Source organism: Schistocerca serialis, chromosome 8 (assembly GCF_023864345.2).
Source record: "Schistocerca serialis cubense isolate TAMUIC-IGC-003099 chromosome 8, iqSchSeri2.2, whole genome shotgun sequence".
In the NCBI taxonomy this organism is placed as follows: Eukaryota; Metazoa; Arthropoda; class Insecta; order Orthoptera; family Acrididae; genus Schistocerca; species Schistocerca serialis.
The window spans coordinates 27,704,752-27,721,848 of NC_064645.1; the positions used below are offsets into that span (position 1 = coordinate 27,704,752).

General features: G+C 44.5%; 1 protein-coding gene across 1 annotated transcript in view; it reads left to right on the forward strand.

Annotated features, from left to right (window-relative positions):
- Positions 1 to 298: 298 nt before the first annotated feature.
- The window catches only part of LOC126416535 (bursicon-like), a 31,082-nt gene continuing 14,283 nt past the window's right edge, over positions 299 to 17,097 (forward strand). Inside the window, exons 1-3 of the mRNA XM_050084282.1 lie at positions 299 to 366; positions 4,413 to 4,557; positions 4,603 to 4,734. Coding sequence (XP_049940239.1) covers positions 299 to 366; positions 4,413 to 4,557; positions 4,603 to 4,734 — 345 coding nt within the window. The remainder of the gene's footprint in view (positions 367 to 4,412; positions 4,558 to 4,602; positions 4,735 to 17,097) is intronic.

A 17,097-nucleotide genomic window follows, 5' to 3' on the forward strand; every position in this document is an offset into this window, starting at 1 on the left:
TGGAGAGAGGAAGGAGAGTACTTTATTTATTTTTGGAACAATTTATTTACTGACGGATTTGACGTACTATATTTATTACACTGATACAAAACACTCACACTGACGTGCATGAGGTCGCAGTAAATAGTCTACAGACAAGCAAACTACTGGCAAATAATGCAGTACACTGATGAACAGACAAGTAAACAACTCATAAATTGTCAAAAAATGCATGTAAAACGCTGTGCAGACACATTTGCTATCTATAAACTGGCGAAATAATGCACTGCAAAAACACTCAGTGCACGTAAAAAAGGCGATGTATCAGCGAAGTGTTGCAACATGCACACGCACTTTGCAGGGCCAGCCGGATGTAAGCCAACGCCGGTGAGCGAGCCATCGCTGTCACGCCACTGCCAATAGCATCTCTTTTTGGGTACACAGTTAGAGTTCTTCGAGTATTCTACTGACGTCACATGTCTATGTAAATAAGTGCCAAGTCACACTTTGGCTATGTCACGCAACTGATGCATTCTGACAGAAGTGCGCAAAAACTGGTCAATTGACCTGCGCCAACATCTCCCTCCCTCTCTAGAATGCATCCTCAGTCTGTCATTAAATCGTACCTCGTTACAGCTCCATCTCAATCGATCACTTCATCCACTCTCTGTTATCCTTTACCACAGATGCATGTAAGTTTAAAGGCAGGTTGCCTCGACGAAAAAAAGTAACTGTTTCACTGATTCTCTTCGCTTTCATGTCGACGTTTTCCCGGATTCCTCTTGCTCTCGCATACTTGTTCCCACGTACAAGGACTGTTCTGCGCCAACCAGAACACCTGTGCTGAGAAGAACCGACCCTGAGTTTGTGGAACAGTTCTAGAGAGTGACGTCGTTCCACTGAGGGCGCCCTGATCACGCCTCAGGGGTAGATGGCCGCCCGACCTCGCGAAAAATATCTAGTGCAGCGAAGGGTATACTTCCTCAATTTCTCCACATTTCAGCGTATTTTTCCCCAATTTATACCTATTTTACATCATTTTTCGCAATTCTATCGATTTTTAATGCCACTTCTACCCGTAAGATGGTCATATAACCTCTCGTTCCGTGTTCTAAAACTGCTTTTAAGTGTAGTGCAGCTGCCAACACCTTCCGCAAATCACTACTTTCCTGATCGGTATTCGTAGTACACGGTGTACTCGATTGCATCCACTCGCCTCCACCCGCTTATTCCACATTCGAAGTGCGTTTGCTCTGTTTTCTGTATGCCTTTATATGTGTCGCTGGACTATTATTCCCTCCCATGTAAATTGTCCGATGGACTGTTTCTTCACTTTTCGCGTCTTCATTTGGTTGAGAGAACATCGATTGTGGTGTGTGTTGTGTGCATCTAGCAGGTGACAGACGGGTGGAAGGCACGTTTGCTGGTTCTCTAGACATGAGAAACACCATAGTTGAGTTTATAAATTGTAAGGATGATTTTGAATCTCTTATATCACTGACATCAATATTCGCGAGTGAAAATGTTAGTTTCCTCTATTTTTTTCGAGTTTTCACAGAAAGGTCTTCGGAGATGGGTTAAGATTCTAGTTACTCAATGGTTTACAGCATACTCCACATCGCTAAAGTTTCGGGTTTGTAGAGAAATAATTTCCAGTCTATGTCTTAGAATTATGGTGTGCGAGTGATAGTGCTATGCAACTGATATTGCTATGTGCTTGATATCGAGAAGGATCGTGAAAATGGTATGATATTCTGACAAACCATGAGGAATTACATATGATCTTGTAATTCCAGAGTCTGGAGATGGGCGTAGCAAAGCAAGCAAGCAACCAGGTCGGAACCAGAAACAGTAACGCGTTTGTGCAGAGGAGAGCCGACGCCGAATTTGTAGAACAGTTCTGAGAGTGACTTCGGTCCACTGAGGGCGCCCTGGTCACACGTCAGGGGTGGATGACCGTCCGACCTCGCGGCAAATATCTAGTGTAGCGAAGCGTGTACCTACGGTGCATGTGCTTATGCTGTCTGTCTTCATGGTGTATGTACGACAGTCTGGCGGTCGATAGCTATACGAATGATGTAAAAGGGGCGATTTCTTATGGGTCAGGATACGAATTGTATGTTTACTACATCGACATGGTACGCGGTGATATATTGCCGAGTTGGAGATCGGTTTCACGCTGTAATATTTAAGCTACCGCCCTCAGTGGAAGAGCAGTGTTATTGAGTAAGAGTCTTTCCGTATTTGTCGATCTGTAGGCCACTTTGTAGGGTCTAGTTGTCGGTGCAATATGGTGGTCTGTACAAAACAGATTTTTGCCGCTGGAAGTCCCGTCTGCAGAAACAAAAAAATGGCGGACAGTGCTTCCACACTGGCAGCATCAGTAATTCGGAGGGTAAATTCAATAAGAGAATACCATAATGCTCCATTCACTCACGAGACATCCTTTCTGCCAGGACTTAGGAGCCTCTACATAGCGGTGAGATCGTTTGCGTTTCGGAGATGTTTGTTGAAAGCCTGTCTTGACGATTTCCAGGAAGGGTCACACGTGATGGACAGGGTGCCACCTTTGGACCATAAGGAGCAGTCTGAGCTATTTTCGTTTCTGTTAGGGCAAGAATTTCCTTGCAGACAAGCTAAGACATCACGAAAGCTTCTACAAAAGTGACAGTTAACTATTACTGGAACACTATACAATTTATGAGATGTCGATGTCACTCTTATTTCACATAGCCATGTGACATCAGTGTAACATTGAGAAATTTTTAGATGCATTTGCGACGGTGTATAGCTACACGAGCATTTCGCGACAATATGTCAGCCACACTTGGCTGGTAAACGCGTGCATGGCTAGATGCAGCTCGTGTGTCCCGTTAGGATCGCTGGGAACAATGCAGCCTGTGCTATTGTGGGAAGCAATGGAACGGATTTCTCCAGCATCTGTGAGAGTGAGTTGCTGGACCACACGTAGGGAGATTGATTGCGCCAGCAGTGGTGAATATGCATGCAGTCTAGAGTGTTACTTGGCGCTTACTTAGATAGACATGTGACGTCAGTATAACACTCGAAGAAATCTAACTGTATACCCGAAAATAGGCGTGACTTTCACCTGCCGTCGGCAGTGGCGCGACAGCAGTGGCTCTCACCCTGGCGATGGCATGAGTCCGGCTGGCCCTGAGAAGTGTTCGTGGGTGTTGGAGCAGTCCGCTGACACCTCGTGGGTCGGGAGACCACGGTTGTCACGCCAGTGTGGAAGCGACGCGTTCGGAAGGGTGACGTTCTGCTCCGTGCTGGATCTCAGCAACCCCACGTGACTAGCGCCGTAGAGGGCAGCGCAGCTAGCCGATACGACTTGGTGCACCGGCGCACCTCGAGTGAGCCAGTAGGATTGCTGCAGGAAAACAGATATCCACAGGACCAGTGCGATAATATTTGGAGCACCACAGATGTCGGCAAGGTGACAATAGGTCCAGCTTGCGTCGATACACCAGTAGACACAGGAGCATTGCCGGTGGTATGCCTGACGACAACACTGTTCAGGGGAGTAGCAACACATTGTCTTTTCAGAAGAGCTCCTGTTCTGCCTACAGAATCGTCACGAGGATATCCATCTAGTGAGGGTCCGAGGGGAACGAACATTGCGATATTACATTCATTACCATCGTACGAGCCCGTCATCTCTCATTACACTATAGGGTACCACTGGGGACACGATGCAGTCACTTCTGGTTCACATAACCAGTAATCTGAACAGCAGCCATTCTATTTCCGCCTTTTGTCCTATCTTTAACGTCTCTGTGAAGAAATGTTTCAACAAGATGACATAAATACAGAGGTAGCCCATTCTGCCCTTAACTATGTCGATACAGGGGTTGCACTGGCCAGCATGTCCTCCAGATCTTTGAGGTATTAGACCTGCTGGTCACAGGTTGCCGAGAGACTGTCACACCACTCCTTTCCAGGCAATAAGATTAGTGATTTGGCACGGAGTCGGAGCGTCACAGAACTACGTACTCCCATCTGTTTCTCGAGGTGAGTTTGACGCAATGCCAAAGCGGGTCGGAGCTGTTGCTGTTGCGAGAGGTGACAATTCTCTGTATTAAGTTGAACACTCCTTATTCTCCCAAATCAACAACAACTTGATGATATATTCTTCCTTCTATACTGCATGTCCACAATAAGTAAAATTGTATTTACCGTTCTTTCCGATATTGCAATTTTAAGGCTAAAGAACGTGAATCGGCACTGTTCAGACCATTAAGGTAGTTCTTTCGAGTCGTTTTGGAACGCCACGGAGAATATAAATCTGGACAGCTCTCAGAGTGCGGTCGAGCTTCCCAGAGAAGGAAGGCATTAGTACAGTCGAGGTTTCACCCCCGTACCGGGGCTGGCCTGACAGTGTTACGGTCTGAACTCCGCTAGCCCACTTCCAGAGTGGTGGTGGAGACGGTGCAAGCTGGTCCCCCAGTTGGCGGTCGAGGCTGCTGCAGCCCAGTTTCAGAGCCGGCGTCTGCAGGGGCGGGGGCGGCGGTGCCGCGGTGGTGGCTGGTCGTGGCCGCCGCGCTGCTGGCGGCGCCGGCGCCGACGCCCGCCGTCGTGCGTCCCGACGCCTCTGAGGCGTCGCAGGCGCCGGACCGCAGCCCCGCGGACGAGTGCCAGCTGACGCCGGTCATCCACGTGCTGCAATACCCCGGCTGCGTGCCCAAGCCCATCCCCAGCTTCGCCTGCACCGGCCGCTGCTCCAGCTACTTGCAGGTACGTGCGCTACGCAGTCAGTTCGAAAAGTACTCGCGTAGAATCGAGCAGCCAGTAACTGTGCCCCGCAGTTGGAGACGGCAGGGTGTTCCAGGGCAGCGCTGTCACCACACGCGGACTGCCTGCCAGTTTGTCCAGCAGCCCTGCCTGCCCACCTAGGCTCGGCTGAGCGCCAGCTGCTCGGCCGCCGCTGCCCGCCTCGCCTCGTGCAGCTGGCTGCAACACTCTGGTCTACGAGAAGGAAATCCTACAACATATTGGTTTTCTTCTTCTGGCCCATTGCTGCTACGTTCGGTCCTTCCATCTCTTCCCATGCATCTTTTACCTTGCTGAACATATTTCCAAAAATCTAGTGGTAGTCTTAAATCTTCCATTTGCGACAGATCAAATATCCATTTTCGCCACTTTTCTTCAGCCTTTTCGTTTACATCAAATATTTTCAGTTCCTTCCTAATACTTGTTCTTCTTTTATTACCTAATTTTGTGAATACTGCTGTGTTTTTGAGGAAGTTTGACTGTTTTGGCTCATAAGCTTCCTTTACCTTTTTCTTTCACTAACCGAGATTCATACCCACACAGAAAATGTGGTACTGACATAACTTTATAAAATTTAAGATTAATTTCTGTTCTTCATTTTTTAATCTTCCAGTTGTAACGTTTAGGTAACACAAATTCTCAATTGTTTGTTTTTAATGTCCATCTCCTCTGTGTGTTAGCATGATCGCTGAAAATTGAAATCAGTTTGCTCGCTCTGTGATTTGCTTCTCTGTTATTACTCTTCCCCTTATTGTGTTCCTCCCTTAGCAAACCGTGACTTTTGTTTCCTATACTGCTGTCGACATGTTATATGTCTAACATTTTTGTGTAGTTCATAGGCATCTGTTGTATGTTTGAACCTAATGAGCTGCAGGAAACGACTAAAGTCTTCTCCGTCGACCCAACTCGATTTTGTAAGCATCAGTAATGCAGAACCTAAATTATGCTTCCTTCACACGATATCCTGAGAGACGTGCATACAGGAAGACAGGTACATGCAATAACTCTTGTCTTCCAGAAAAGCATTAGTCGGTGCCACCCCAACACTTATTACCGAAAGCACAATCGAGAAATTTTTGGCTTATTTGAAAATTTGGTAGGCAGAACGCACCATGTTATCTCGGATGAGAGTCATCGATGGAAGTAGAAGTAACTACGGGCGTTTCCCAGGAAACTGTGTGCTGTTCGTACTTTTATTAATGACCTGATAGACATTATTAATACCAATCTCAGTCTTTTTGCAGATGATGCAGCTATCTAAAATTAAGCAGCATCTGAAAAATGCTGCGCAAAATTATCCATTCGGATCTCGATAAGATTTCGAAGTAATGCTAGGATTCGTAACTTGTTTTAAATGCTCATAGATGTAAAACTGTGTGCTTCAAAAAACGCAAAACCATAGTATCTACAATACAGAGGACCTGCAATTTGCGTCAGGAAATTCATTCTGTTTGTACGAATATAACTTGGAACGATCGTACAGGCTCATTCGTATGTTAGGCAGGTAGCAGACTTAGGTTCATTGCCAGGCTACTAAGGGAAAAGACAGACGTCTACAAAGAAAATTGCTTACAGATCACTTCTACGTCCCATCTTCGTACCAAATGGTAGTGACAGACAAAGTTGGACGTGTACAAAGAAAGAAAGTGTGAATGGTCACACACGTGACTTGACTAATGACAGAGCATCATGGAAATCCTGGAAAAACTGAACTGGCAGACTTCTGAAGATAGACTCCATCTAATCCATGAAGGCCTATGTACAGAATTCAGAAATTAGTATTATGTGAGGAATTCAGGGATATACTACAACGCCTTATGTATCGTGTAAGCGGGATTAAATTAGTTAGAGTATACAGAGGCACTCGAACAGAGAATGCTCACAGCCAGAAGGCCCAGTGTGGTGCAAATGTGTGAAGCTAGCAGGCAACCGTGCCACGCCACAAAGACACACCCGCGCTTCCTGCAGTCAACTCAGGGAGTTTGAAAAAAGTCAGATTGTGAGGAGCAGGAGGAGGAGATTAGTGTTTAACGTCCCGTCGACAACGAGGTCATTAGAGACGGAGCACGAGCTCGGATTAGGGAAGGAGGGAAAGGGAAGTCAGCCATGCCCTTTCAAAGGAACCATTTGCCTGAAGCGATTTAGGGAAATGATGGAAAGGCTACATCAGAATGACCACAAAGGGGTTTGAACTGTCATCTTCACAAATGGCCCAACTGTGGCTTTCTGAGTAGCGGGATGGTCCTCTCGGAGAATTTCCACACAAGTTGGAGGTGCTGCATCAGTTGTGCAACGGTGCTGGTATCAGTGGTCATGTGACGATTCTCACACCTGTAGACGATGTTCTGGATGTCCACGGAACACAGAGGCCCGTCAGGGCCGTCATATTGTAATGGCAGCAGTGGAAGATGGTACAGGTACCATAACTCAGATACGAGGCCTTATGAGCCCACATACGTCAACACGAACTGTTACAAACCAGTTACTAGCTGTGGGACTCCGGGCACGCACACCTCGCGCCACAACATCGACTTGCACAGCTCAACTGGTGTCATCAAAGGATCACTCGGAAGGTGGCACAGCGCAACGTGGTCTTCAGCGATGAACGCAGATTCAGCTTCCACGGAAGCGATGGTCGTTTGTGGCTAAGACGTGGACCTAGTGAGCACAGTCACATAGAGAGAGACAAACTAGGTTTGTGGTCTGGGGTTCGATAAGCTACGACGCTCATTCATCTTTGGTGTTTCTGGAGGGGACTCTAACTAGCGCTCGAAACGTCCAGAATGTAGTTAGAGCCGTACTTTGCCATTCTTACAACAGAAAGGCCACGTGTTGTCCCAATAGGGACACACTACCCGTGAAATCCGACGTGTTGCGCAAGACATGTACTAACTTCTCTGGCCAGCACGATCTCCACACGTGTGGGATACGATGTGACAAAAAGGGACTCGTGCGACTTGTCAACGGGCAACTCTTAGAGAACCTGGTGAACAGGTCGAGTAGCATCCCAGGATACTACCTGCCATCTTCACCAGCGACTGGGTGTGAGGATCAGCATCTGCATTGCTGCCTGTGGACGTGACACCGTGTATTAGTGTGGTCGATATCTGGTACCCCAGACTTGCTTGTGCTATTGATTTGTAATCATTTCATATACTCCACATACACTGTTGCAGCAATAAATCTCGAGTGGATTGGAAACCTCTAAAAGGGTGTACTAATTTTTGTCTGGCAGTGTATAACGCTGAGCCATAGGTTAGTTTCTACATAGCAACCATTTCAGTAAGTTGTACCTACTTTTCCGCAGACTGAAAACGAGCAAAACCTTTGTCCCTTTAATGTTTTGGATGGTAAAACGTGTAACATGACAGAAGCGAAATTCAACGCTGTTTACAGTGATGTTAGCAGGAGGACAAGGGGGTGCTACCCAACATTCCATTGTTGCCAGATGTATCCAAGATGGCACCAATGGGGTCATCCAAGGTGGCGGCGTGTAGACTTAGCAACAGCGAATGACATCATACAAGATGGCGGCCGTGACGTCATTCAAGATGGCGGATTTTTGTGGGAAGTTTGAATTTTGGTGGAAAGAAGATCAATTGGGCTACCTCCACTAACCTAACCCCCCTCCCCTCCCCATCACCAGAAAAATGGCGGGAAGTTCAAATGCATCACACAACAGTTATCTCTACTAACCTAAGAAAAGCGAGGGGAAACATGTCACCTTGGCTATCCCCACTAACCTAAGTCATCCGACCACCACCTCTTCCTAGGAACTAACGCGAAGGTTGAATTTTGGCGGGAAGATAGGTCAATTGGGCTACCTCTGTAACCCTAAGAAAATGGGACGAAAGAAAGGACACTTGGACTACCTCCACTAACTTATGGATTCGTGGGAGAAGCACTCAGCCTGCACTGGGCTGGTGGAGATAGGAAGGAGAGTACTTTACTTATTCTGGAACAATTTCATTAGGGTTGGAGTGTATTTATTACACTGGTACAAAACACACACTCTGACATGCTTGGAGTCATGTCACATTCCTACAGACATTCGAACCACTAAAAGACTCTGCAAACATGTTTGTTCAAATCATGCACCAATCTTTATTTACACAATTTGAGCCACAACCACCATACGATGTGTTCGAAACGAGGTCCAGAGGCCAACTGACCTAGTGCACAGCACCACCACCAGAGCGTACTATCATCCCTCTCATCTCTATGACCGCTTTCTATTGCCATTCTAATGGGACACCTCTGATGTGCAGATACCGACGTTACACATCATGCTATTCTACTGCTCGTGACGTGTGTGTGTGTGTGTGTGTGTGTGTGTGTGTGTGTGTGTGTGTGTGTGTGTGTGTGTGTGTGACGCTCATATGGATGTCTCAGATCGTGCTATACAAAAATTGTTCCACCACTCCTAAATAATTCAGTACACTGATGTGCGAACACGAAATCAACTCATAACTGTCCAGATAACACATAGCATGGCCTACAGACCTGATCGCAAAATAATCCAACTGACGCATGCAAGCACCACCCGCAGCCCCCTGTCCACTGCACTGCACTGGAGGCTAGCAGTGAAGGGACGCAACCGTCAGCTGCAAAGTCATGCACAGCTGCCCACAATCATGAAGCAGCGACAGATATCCCATTCATGCTCCGGACCTCAGAAAGTCCTCTCAAAATATGTGTTCACCCGGACACAGTTGCTGATGGGACTAGACAAGAGTGAACACCTATGTTTTGCAGCATGCTCACCCACGGTCTGGACCGTGTGGTCGTGTATTTTTTAACGTTGCTGTTGTGATCACGGTATAGGTCCAGTTATTTTCCACAGATCGCTAAATTGCACTCACAGTTAAACCCACAAAACTTGTCTTCTGATCATCAAATACATACATACATACTAGACTCACAAGACTATCGGAAGCCACGAACATATTTACCAATCTAACTGCAATTAAATATCATTATGATTGCCACAACAGTCTGACACCAATCGATGTACACATAATTTCTGCTCTTGAAGGTTTTAGTTCAGGAACGAATATTCATATCTATAGCACACATAATTTTCCACGTAAAAAATCTCTCTCATACCCTTGCAGTTATTTATATCCTGAATCTATACATCCCTCACTATAGGCCGCACACTCATCTTCTCTAGTCATGTCACAACATAAGCCACAGTAACTTTACAATGTGATATATACACATTTTACACAAACAGTGCAGCTATTTTTTATATCTGTACAGCATCCGAAAAAATTATGGTATGCCTACACTCACCACAGCTATATGTCACGATGCGTCTCAGCCCTAGGGAAGCACCGTCAGCCTTTCCTTTCTTTCTACAGACATGACATTCAGCGGCAATAAACTATTTTACACCAATCACCATATTCCACCGCCAACTACACCTCGCAAAGTGCCATACATATTGTCCAATACGGAAAGACCTTTACTCAATTGCACTGCTCTCCCACTGAGGACAGGAGCTTGAATATTAGAGTGTGAAACCGATCTCCATCCCAGCAATATATCACCGCATACTGTGCCCATCTAGTAAACATACAATTCATATCCTGTGCCATGCAACATCATCCCTTTTACATCAGAGCGCCCTCAACGGACCGAAGTCGCACTCAGAACTGTTCTACAAATTCGGGATCGTCACCCTCGGCACAAACGCTTTACTGTTTCTGATATGAAACTGCTTCCTTGATTTCTCGCTTTTCTACGCACATCTCCAGACTGGGGTATTACAAGAACACACGTATTTTTGCATGGTTTGCCATAATATTATACCATTTTCGAGGTACTTCTCGATATCAAGCACTAGGCAGCATCCTACCGATCGCTAGCGCAACATAATTCCCAAGATATAGACTGGAAATTATTTCTCTACAAACCCCAAACTTTATCGAGGTGCAGTGTGCTGTAAACAACTGAGTAACTAGAAACAAATAGAGGAAACTTATATCTCCATTCTCAAATACCGATGTCGATAATGTAGCAGATTCCCAATTAATCCTATTATTTATAAGCCAACTAAGGTCTTTCCCAATTCTAGAGAACAGACAAACGTGTCTTCTACATGCTAGATGCACACACCACACTAAATCTTCTCTCAACTAAATAAAGGCAGGTAATGTGCAGAAGCAGTCAATCGAACAATTTACACAGATGGCAATAACTCTCCAGCGCAAACGCTCCTCCATTCACAATCTTCTCAAAATTCCACATGATCACGAAAGCCACCCAACCATTACTGAGTATTAGTTCGCTATTCGGTTGTCTAGATGACTGCAAACTTAGATACATTCCTATACTCCAACAGGCCTCTGAATTTGGATGGCTGCTGCCATTAACAGGAAACGTGAATCATTACCATCATAGGCGATGCATATGAGGAATCATTCTAGAAAACCGGTCACATATATGTTTCATCATTATACTTACAATTAAGTGTTATGATCGTGGCCTCAATTGAACAGCATTTGACAATGAGCGAAGTATCGGAAATACACCCTGCTGAAGACTGTGGCTCTGGAAATGGAAATACCTTTACCTTCCTTACAGCTGGACGTAGTCATTTCCTTTACATATGTCAGAACACAAACACATACATTATAAGCCTAATGCTCAAATGCGAACGTATCACCCACCCCCCCACTACTACTAAGTATAATACTTGACCAATAAATAATTCCAGGTGATGCAAAATAACACTGACTGAAAATCAATAATGGGTGGGCATGTCTCTTAGGTTTTTCTTGCTTTAGAAGGAGAGACGTAATCGACCAGATTTTAAAGAAAAAAAACGATCGGAACAACTACTGCATGTTACTGTCACAAGCTAGTTTGGTTCTGCAGGTGCACACAAGTATCCTCTGAATGAGGTGGCTTTTTCCGGACAAATACTGTGACGGTGATCGTAGGAATGTGTATTATCAGACCAACACATTGCCCACAATTCAACATCGTGTTAAACTTACCGCATTTTGAAATTGATTCAGCTAAGGAACGTGGTATGTAAGCGGTATTTGCACCCCAGCTAGATAATTCTATAGTATTGAAAAGGTACAGTACTGCCCAACATAGAAAAGATGTACAACAACATACTTTGTTGTTTTTGTCAGAACAACGTTTTTTGTAGAATAACACCATTTTATTTAATGCACTGAAGCCGGATACCAATGTAGGAAAGAAGGGCAATTTGTATGTTTAATTATTCATATGTGCACTTTTTTAAAATAGGCCCCTTAATCTAGTTTGTTAATGTCTGTGAATTGAATGAATGGCTGGTCATCTGCTGACCACACGTAGTGAAAGTAGATTCTATAATCATGTTTGAGACGGATCTCTGGTCACCTTTGGCCAAACCTAAGAGAGGAAGATACCAGAGCACCAGAGTGACTGGAGTGTGGCTGACCAATATGGTGGCAAGGTCTTCCCCACTTCTGTGGAAGAGTGGGGTGACCGGATGAACAGTCATGTTTCAGCACTCTGTCACTGGTTCCTGAAGCATGAAGATGTACTCTATATGTGCTCCAGAAAAACAAATTTAAATGAAAATGGTATGCATGTGGAATATTTAGATGAACTATTAATTTCTCTTTTCATAAACTATTGGTGGGAGATTCATGTAAATTATTCGGAAAAAGATAGGTAGGTAAAAATTCATGGGGAACGTAGGATTCTTTAGAAGCGACAAAGAAACCACGTTTTGTAATGATAAGACGAAATACTAGCGTGTGGTTGTATTAAGATGAAATACTTGCGTGTGTAAATCTAAGTTGAAAATAATTAAGATTTCCGTGTGCAGAACTTGAGTTAGAGACAAGCACTTCCACATCGTGAGTACTGTGCGAGTCTCAACCTATGAGACAATGAAAAAAATTAGAAGTGCTTGTCCTAGCATTCAGTTGAGGATCCGTGTGAGAGATAAATAAAATACCAAAACTTCCACTATGATATACATTCGTGTGATACACAGATACTCTGAGAGTGAATTAAGGTGAGTCAGCCATGTACCCGGCAACACCATGTGGGTTGCATTGCAAAGGGAAATGTGCATAAATCCTCCAGAGTTTGTGGTAGGAAAATTATTAAGTGGGTCAGTGACGTGTGAATCTGGGACGACTTTTGTTTGATGTGGGAAAGCAGAATGAGTAGATAACCAAACGTTTTGTTTTTTAAATGTGTTTTATACTGCCAGTGTGATTTATTATTTGTATTTAATTTGTGTGACTGGCATGAGACATTAGCAAATTTAGTGGGTCAAGCACGATTTTTCCTAGTACGGCACAAAAGGCAGTAAATTTCTTTATGTTGCTAATGAATGAGGTTAAGACAGCGTGGGACCAATCCAGAAAGTGCACAATAGCAATAGACAGAAATATTGTGAGACCATAGAATAGTAAAATGCTTATGTTATGTCATGCCCATTGGGTGGAGAATCACTTGTTTAACTATTGTGTTTAAGTGTAATGCAAGGAATGTTTCAACATTAGCATGAAAGAATTTACTGTAATAAAAGAGGAGATATATGAGACAAATAGTGGTCTTGATTACTCAGTTGTGGGTAGCCATTTTTTGAGGTATTTTACCATAACCAGCATTTTTTTGCTGGGATGTCCAAGCTTTGAATAAAATATATACCACAGGAAGGAAATGTGGTGGAGTGAGTCCATCAGAAATGTGCACTAGCTATTAGTCAGATGCGTTATCCAATCCGCTGCATTAAGAAGTAAGGACGCGAATAAATTATAGCTTAACTTGTAAGCACTAGGGCTCATATTTCAATCATAGTGGCAGTGGGTATAATAAATCATGAAAATATATCTGATGTACGAATAATAATTGCACTCATCTGGCGGGCCACTCACCTAGTAGGCTACATTCCATATGACTGATAGGTTGGAAACTTAGGCGATGTAACATTATAGCCCGTTTTAAGTGCAGAAAGTTGTAGCTTTAGGAGTGTGTGTTTATGCTCTCTCTTACCCATACCTTCTAGGTACCGATCCTAGACTCTAGAACAATACTTTAGAGTTGATAGCTTGGTTGATTTACGTAAAAAAGCTTCAAACTCCAGCCATCTGGATCTCCATCACCCATAAAAATCAGTCGTTTATTGTTCTTCTTAACCGGCTGCTATTACATGACGACACACTGAAATCTGTTACTATACATCGATAAGGAGTGCTGAGTCGTCGACATGGGCGCATCTCGAGAAATATGCACTTGGGTGGATGAGGAATCAGAAAGCTCAATTCATTCACGAGACGTGGAATGTAGCAGTCTTCTTCTGGACGGTTGCAGATTAATTCGGTAACGGTGCTGCATGGCGGTTTGGTCAATGACAGTGTGAGAATGGTCTTTCACTCTCTAATTTTACCCTAAGACAGCGAGAATGCTCTGTGATCCCCATACGCATAGAGATAGATCGTAAATTAATCACTATGCTCGAAGTGTTAGAAATATGTGGAGCGATGTCTGCTATACTTTGACGATTTATGTGTTCGAGAATTAGCACTGAATGAATGTACTGCACAGTCATTATCCATGTTCGCAATTATGCTCGCAAAGTGGAGAATGGTTGGTTTAGCTATGATACTGAAGTTGGGGAAACATGCTGTCACATCATTGGCATGTGTTGAAGTTACTGTAAAATTGCTAAAATTGTTCGCACCATCAACTGTGATGCCTATTATTACAGTACATCGTCGCTGTCTTTTCCATCCCAACCGTGCACTGGCGCGCTGTTGGTTACCACATAATGATTGACTGACAGCGCTTGTCTGAGTTGGGGAATAAGTTTTGTGGATGGGTGACACCTTCTGAGGGTTGGTAGCAGTGAAACATTGTTTGCGTACATGACTGCAATATGAGGAATCAGTGTGATTCCGTCAGTATGAAAGACGAGTCTAAATGTAGAGCTCGTGAATCACCTTCGGACTGTAGTTTGGAGACTTTCCACAACGCGAGCAAACTCTTTCAGTTTCCTTATGTTGTAACTTTTATTTAAAATCAGCCGATGTATGGCGTGTTACAGTATCCACCGTAAGAGCATTATTTACATCATGCAACTTCTAGTTTCCTGCGAAAGGCCATGGATCACATCTTAATGTCAGTTTAGAACCTGGCACAGGATCCAAAGACGTGGCAGAAAAAGGAAATGTTTGATCTCGTGCAAAGCGTGTTAGAAAACATTGTTTCAAACAGGACCGGATGGAGCGTCTTTTGCGACTTAGTATAGTCTATGGGGTACGTTCATTCGTCTACAGTATAGGTGATCAAACTTCAAAGTGGCCTCTGCAGTGGCTGTATATTTAGTAGGATCGTTCCACACGGGCAGCAGTAGCAGCCGCAGTTTGAGGTGAAGGACGAGGTGTTAGGTTAGGAATGCTTGCAGGGCTGCACGCTGCGCTATTCTCGGGAAGCATTGTGAAATCTCCCTCTCCGCCCTGGAGCCGCACGGCAGCTTTGCGTCATCGCGCGAGCAATGGTGCTGGTTGGTTGGTTGGTTGGTTTGGGGAAGGAGACCAGACAGCGAGGTCATCGGTCTCATCGGATTAGGGAAGGACGGGGAAGGAAGTCGGCCGTGCCCTTTGAAAGGAACCATCCCGGCATTTGCCTGGAGCGATTTAGGGAAATCACGGGAAACCTAAATCAGGATGGCCGGACGCGGGATTGAACCGTCGTCCTCCCGAATGCGAGTCCAGTGTCTAACCACTGCGCCACCTCGCTCGGTAGCAATGGTGCCTGGTGAGTTCTATTTAGCATAAAGTTAGTGGAACTTCTGTAGTTATTAGTATTTCTCTGTTTGGGGATAGACAATAACGTTTATAGCATGTTGCGGTGATAGATTTGAATGGTCGCGGATCTGTAGTACTTGTATGTAGTTTTGGGATGCACCACAATGCGCGCGTTTCCATCGAATGCTCAAAACATGCTCCTGTCGCACTAACTCAGGTCGCTTTGTTTCTACACGGGTTGCAGAAGGTGGTAGGTATGGTTTTCGTCGACTTCTGCTCAGTTCCGACTTAAAATGGAACGATTACATGAGCGTAGCTGTAGAAATGGGCGCAGCTGCAAGATGCGTAGGAACTGGCTAAAACCAAGTTGCAATTTTACTGTAGTAGACAGGTTCGAGGAAGGTGACTCGTTGCGAGACATGAGAGTGCCGGAAATATGATTCACTTGTGTATGTGATCCGATTCATGTATGTGCTTGAAGGGAAAAACCTGTTTCCAAATCCCAGACATCATTTCTAGCGGATAGCGTAACACTAGAGATCTGAGAAGCTAGTGTGCATTTTCTTATAACCTCACTCGGCACATCGTCTACTACTATTCAATCAGTCATCGGCTATAGCTCAGTGGACGTATCGCAGAACCTCTGATATGGTACTGAGACAGAATGCGCTACCAATACTATAGAATTATCTAGCTGAGGCGGTGTGAGGGAGTCGCAAATACCGCTTTACATACAATATTCCTTAGCTGAACCACTTTCAAAATGCAGTAATTTTATTACGATGTTGCATCATGGGCAACGTGTTGGTCTGATAATACACATTCCTACGATCACTGTCACGACATTTGTCCGGAAAAAACCACCTCATTCAGAGGCAATTTTGTACTTCGATTCATACAGCGGGTATAGCTTTTAACATGGATACTTGTGTGCACCTGAAGAACCAAGATAGCTTGTTAGAGTAACATACAGTACTTGTTGCGATCGGTTTCCTTTTTTAACGTCTGGCCGACTACGTCTCTCTTTCTAAGGCACAGGGGTTGCACTAGCAAGAAAAACCTAAGAAACATTTCCAGCCATCGTTTATTTTGGGTCATTATTGTTTCACATAGTGTGGAATCATTTATTGGTCAAGTATTATACTTGGTAGTAGTGGGGGGTGGTTGATACGTTCGCATTAGGCTTACTATGTATGTGTTTGTGTTCCGACATGTGTAAAGGAAAGGACTATGTCCAGTCATAAGGAAGGTAAAGATATTTCCATTTCCAGAGCCACAGCCATCAGCAGGGTACATTTCCAATACATCGCTCACTGTCCAATGCCATTCAAATGAGACCACAATCATAACATTTAATTGTCAGTTTAGTGATAAAACATATGCATGACCGGTTTTCTAGAATTATTCCGTGTATGCATGGCCTACAGTGCTAATGATTCATGTTTCCTGTTGACTGCAGAAGGTATCCGAATGCAGAGGTCTGTTGGAGTGTAGGAATGTATCTAACTTTGCCATCATCTAGACAACCGAATAGTCAACTAATACTATGTGTTGAGCA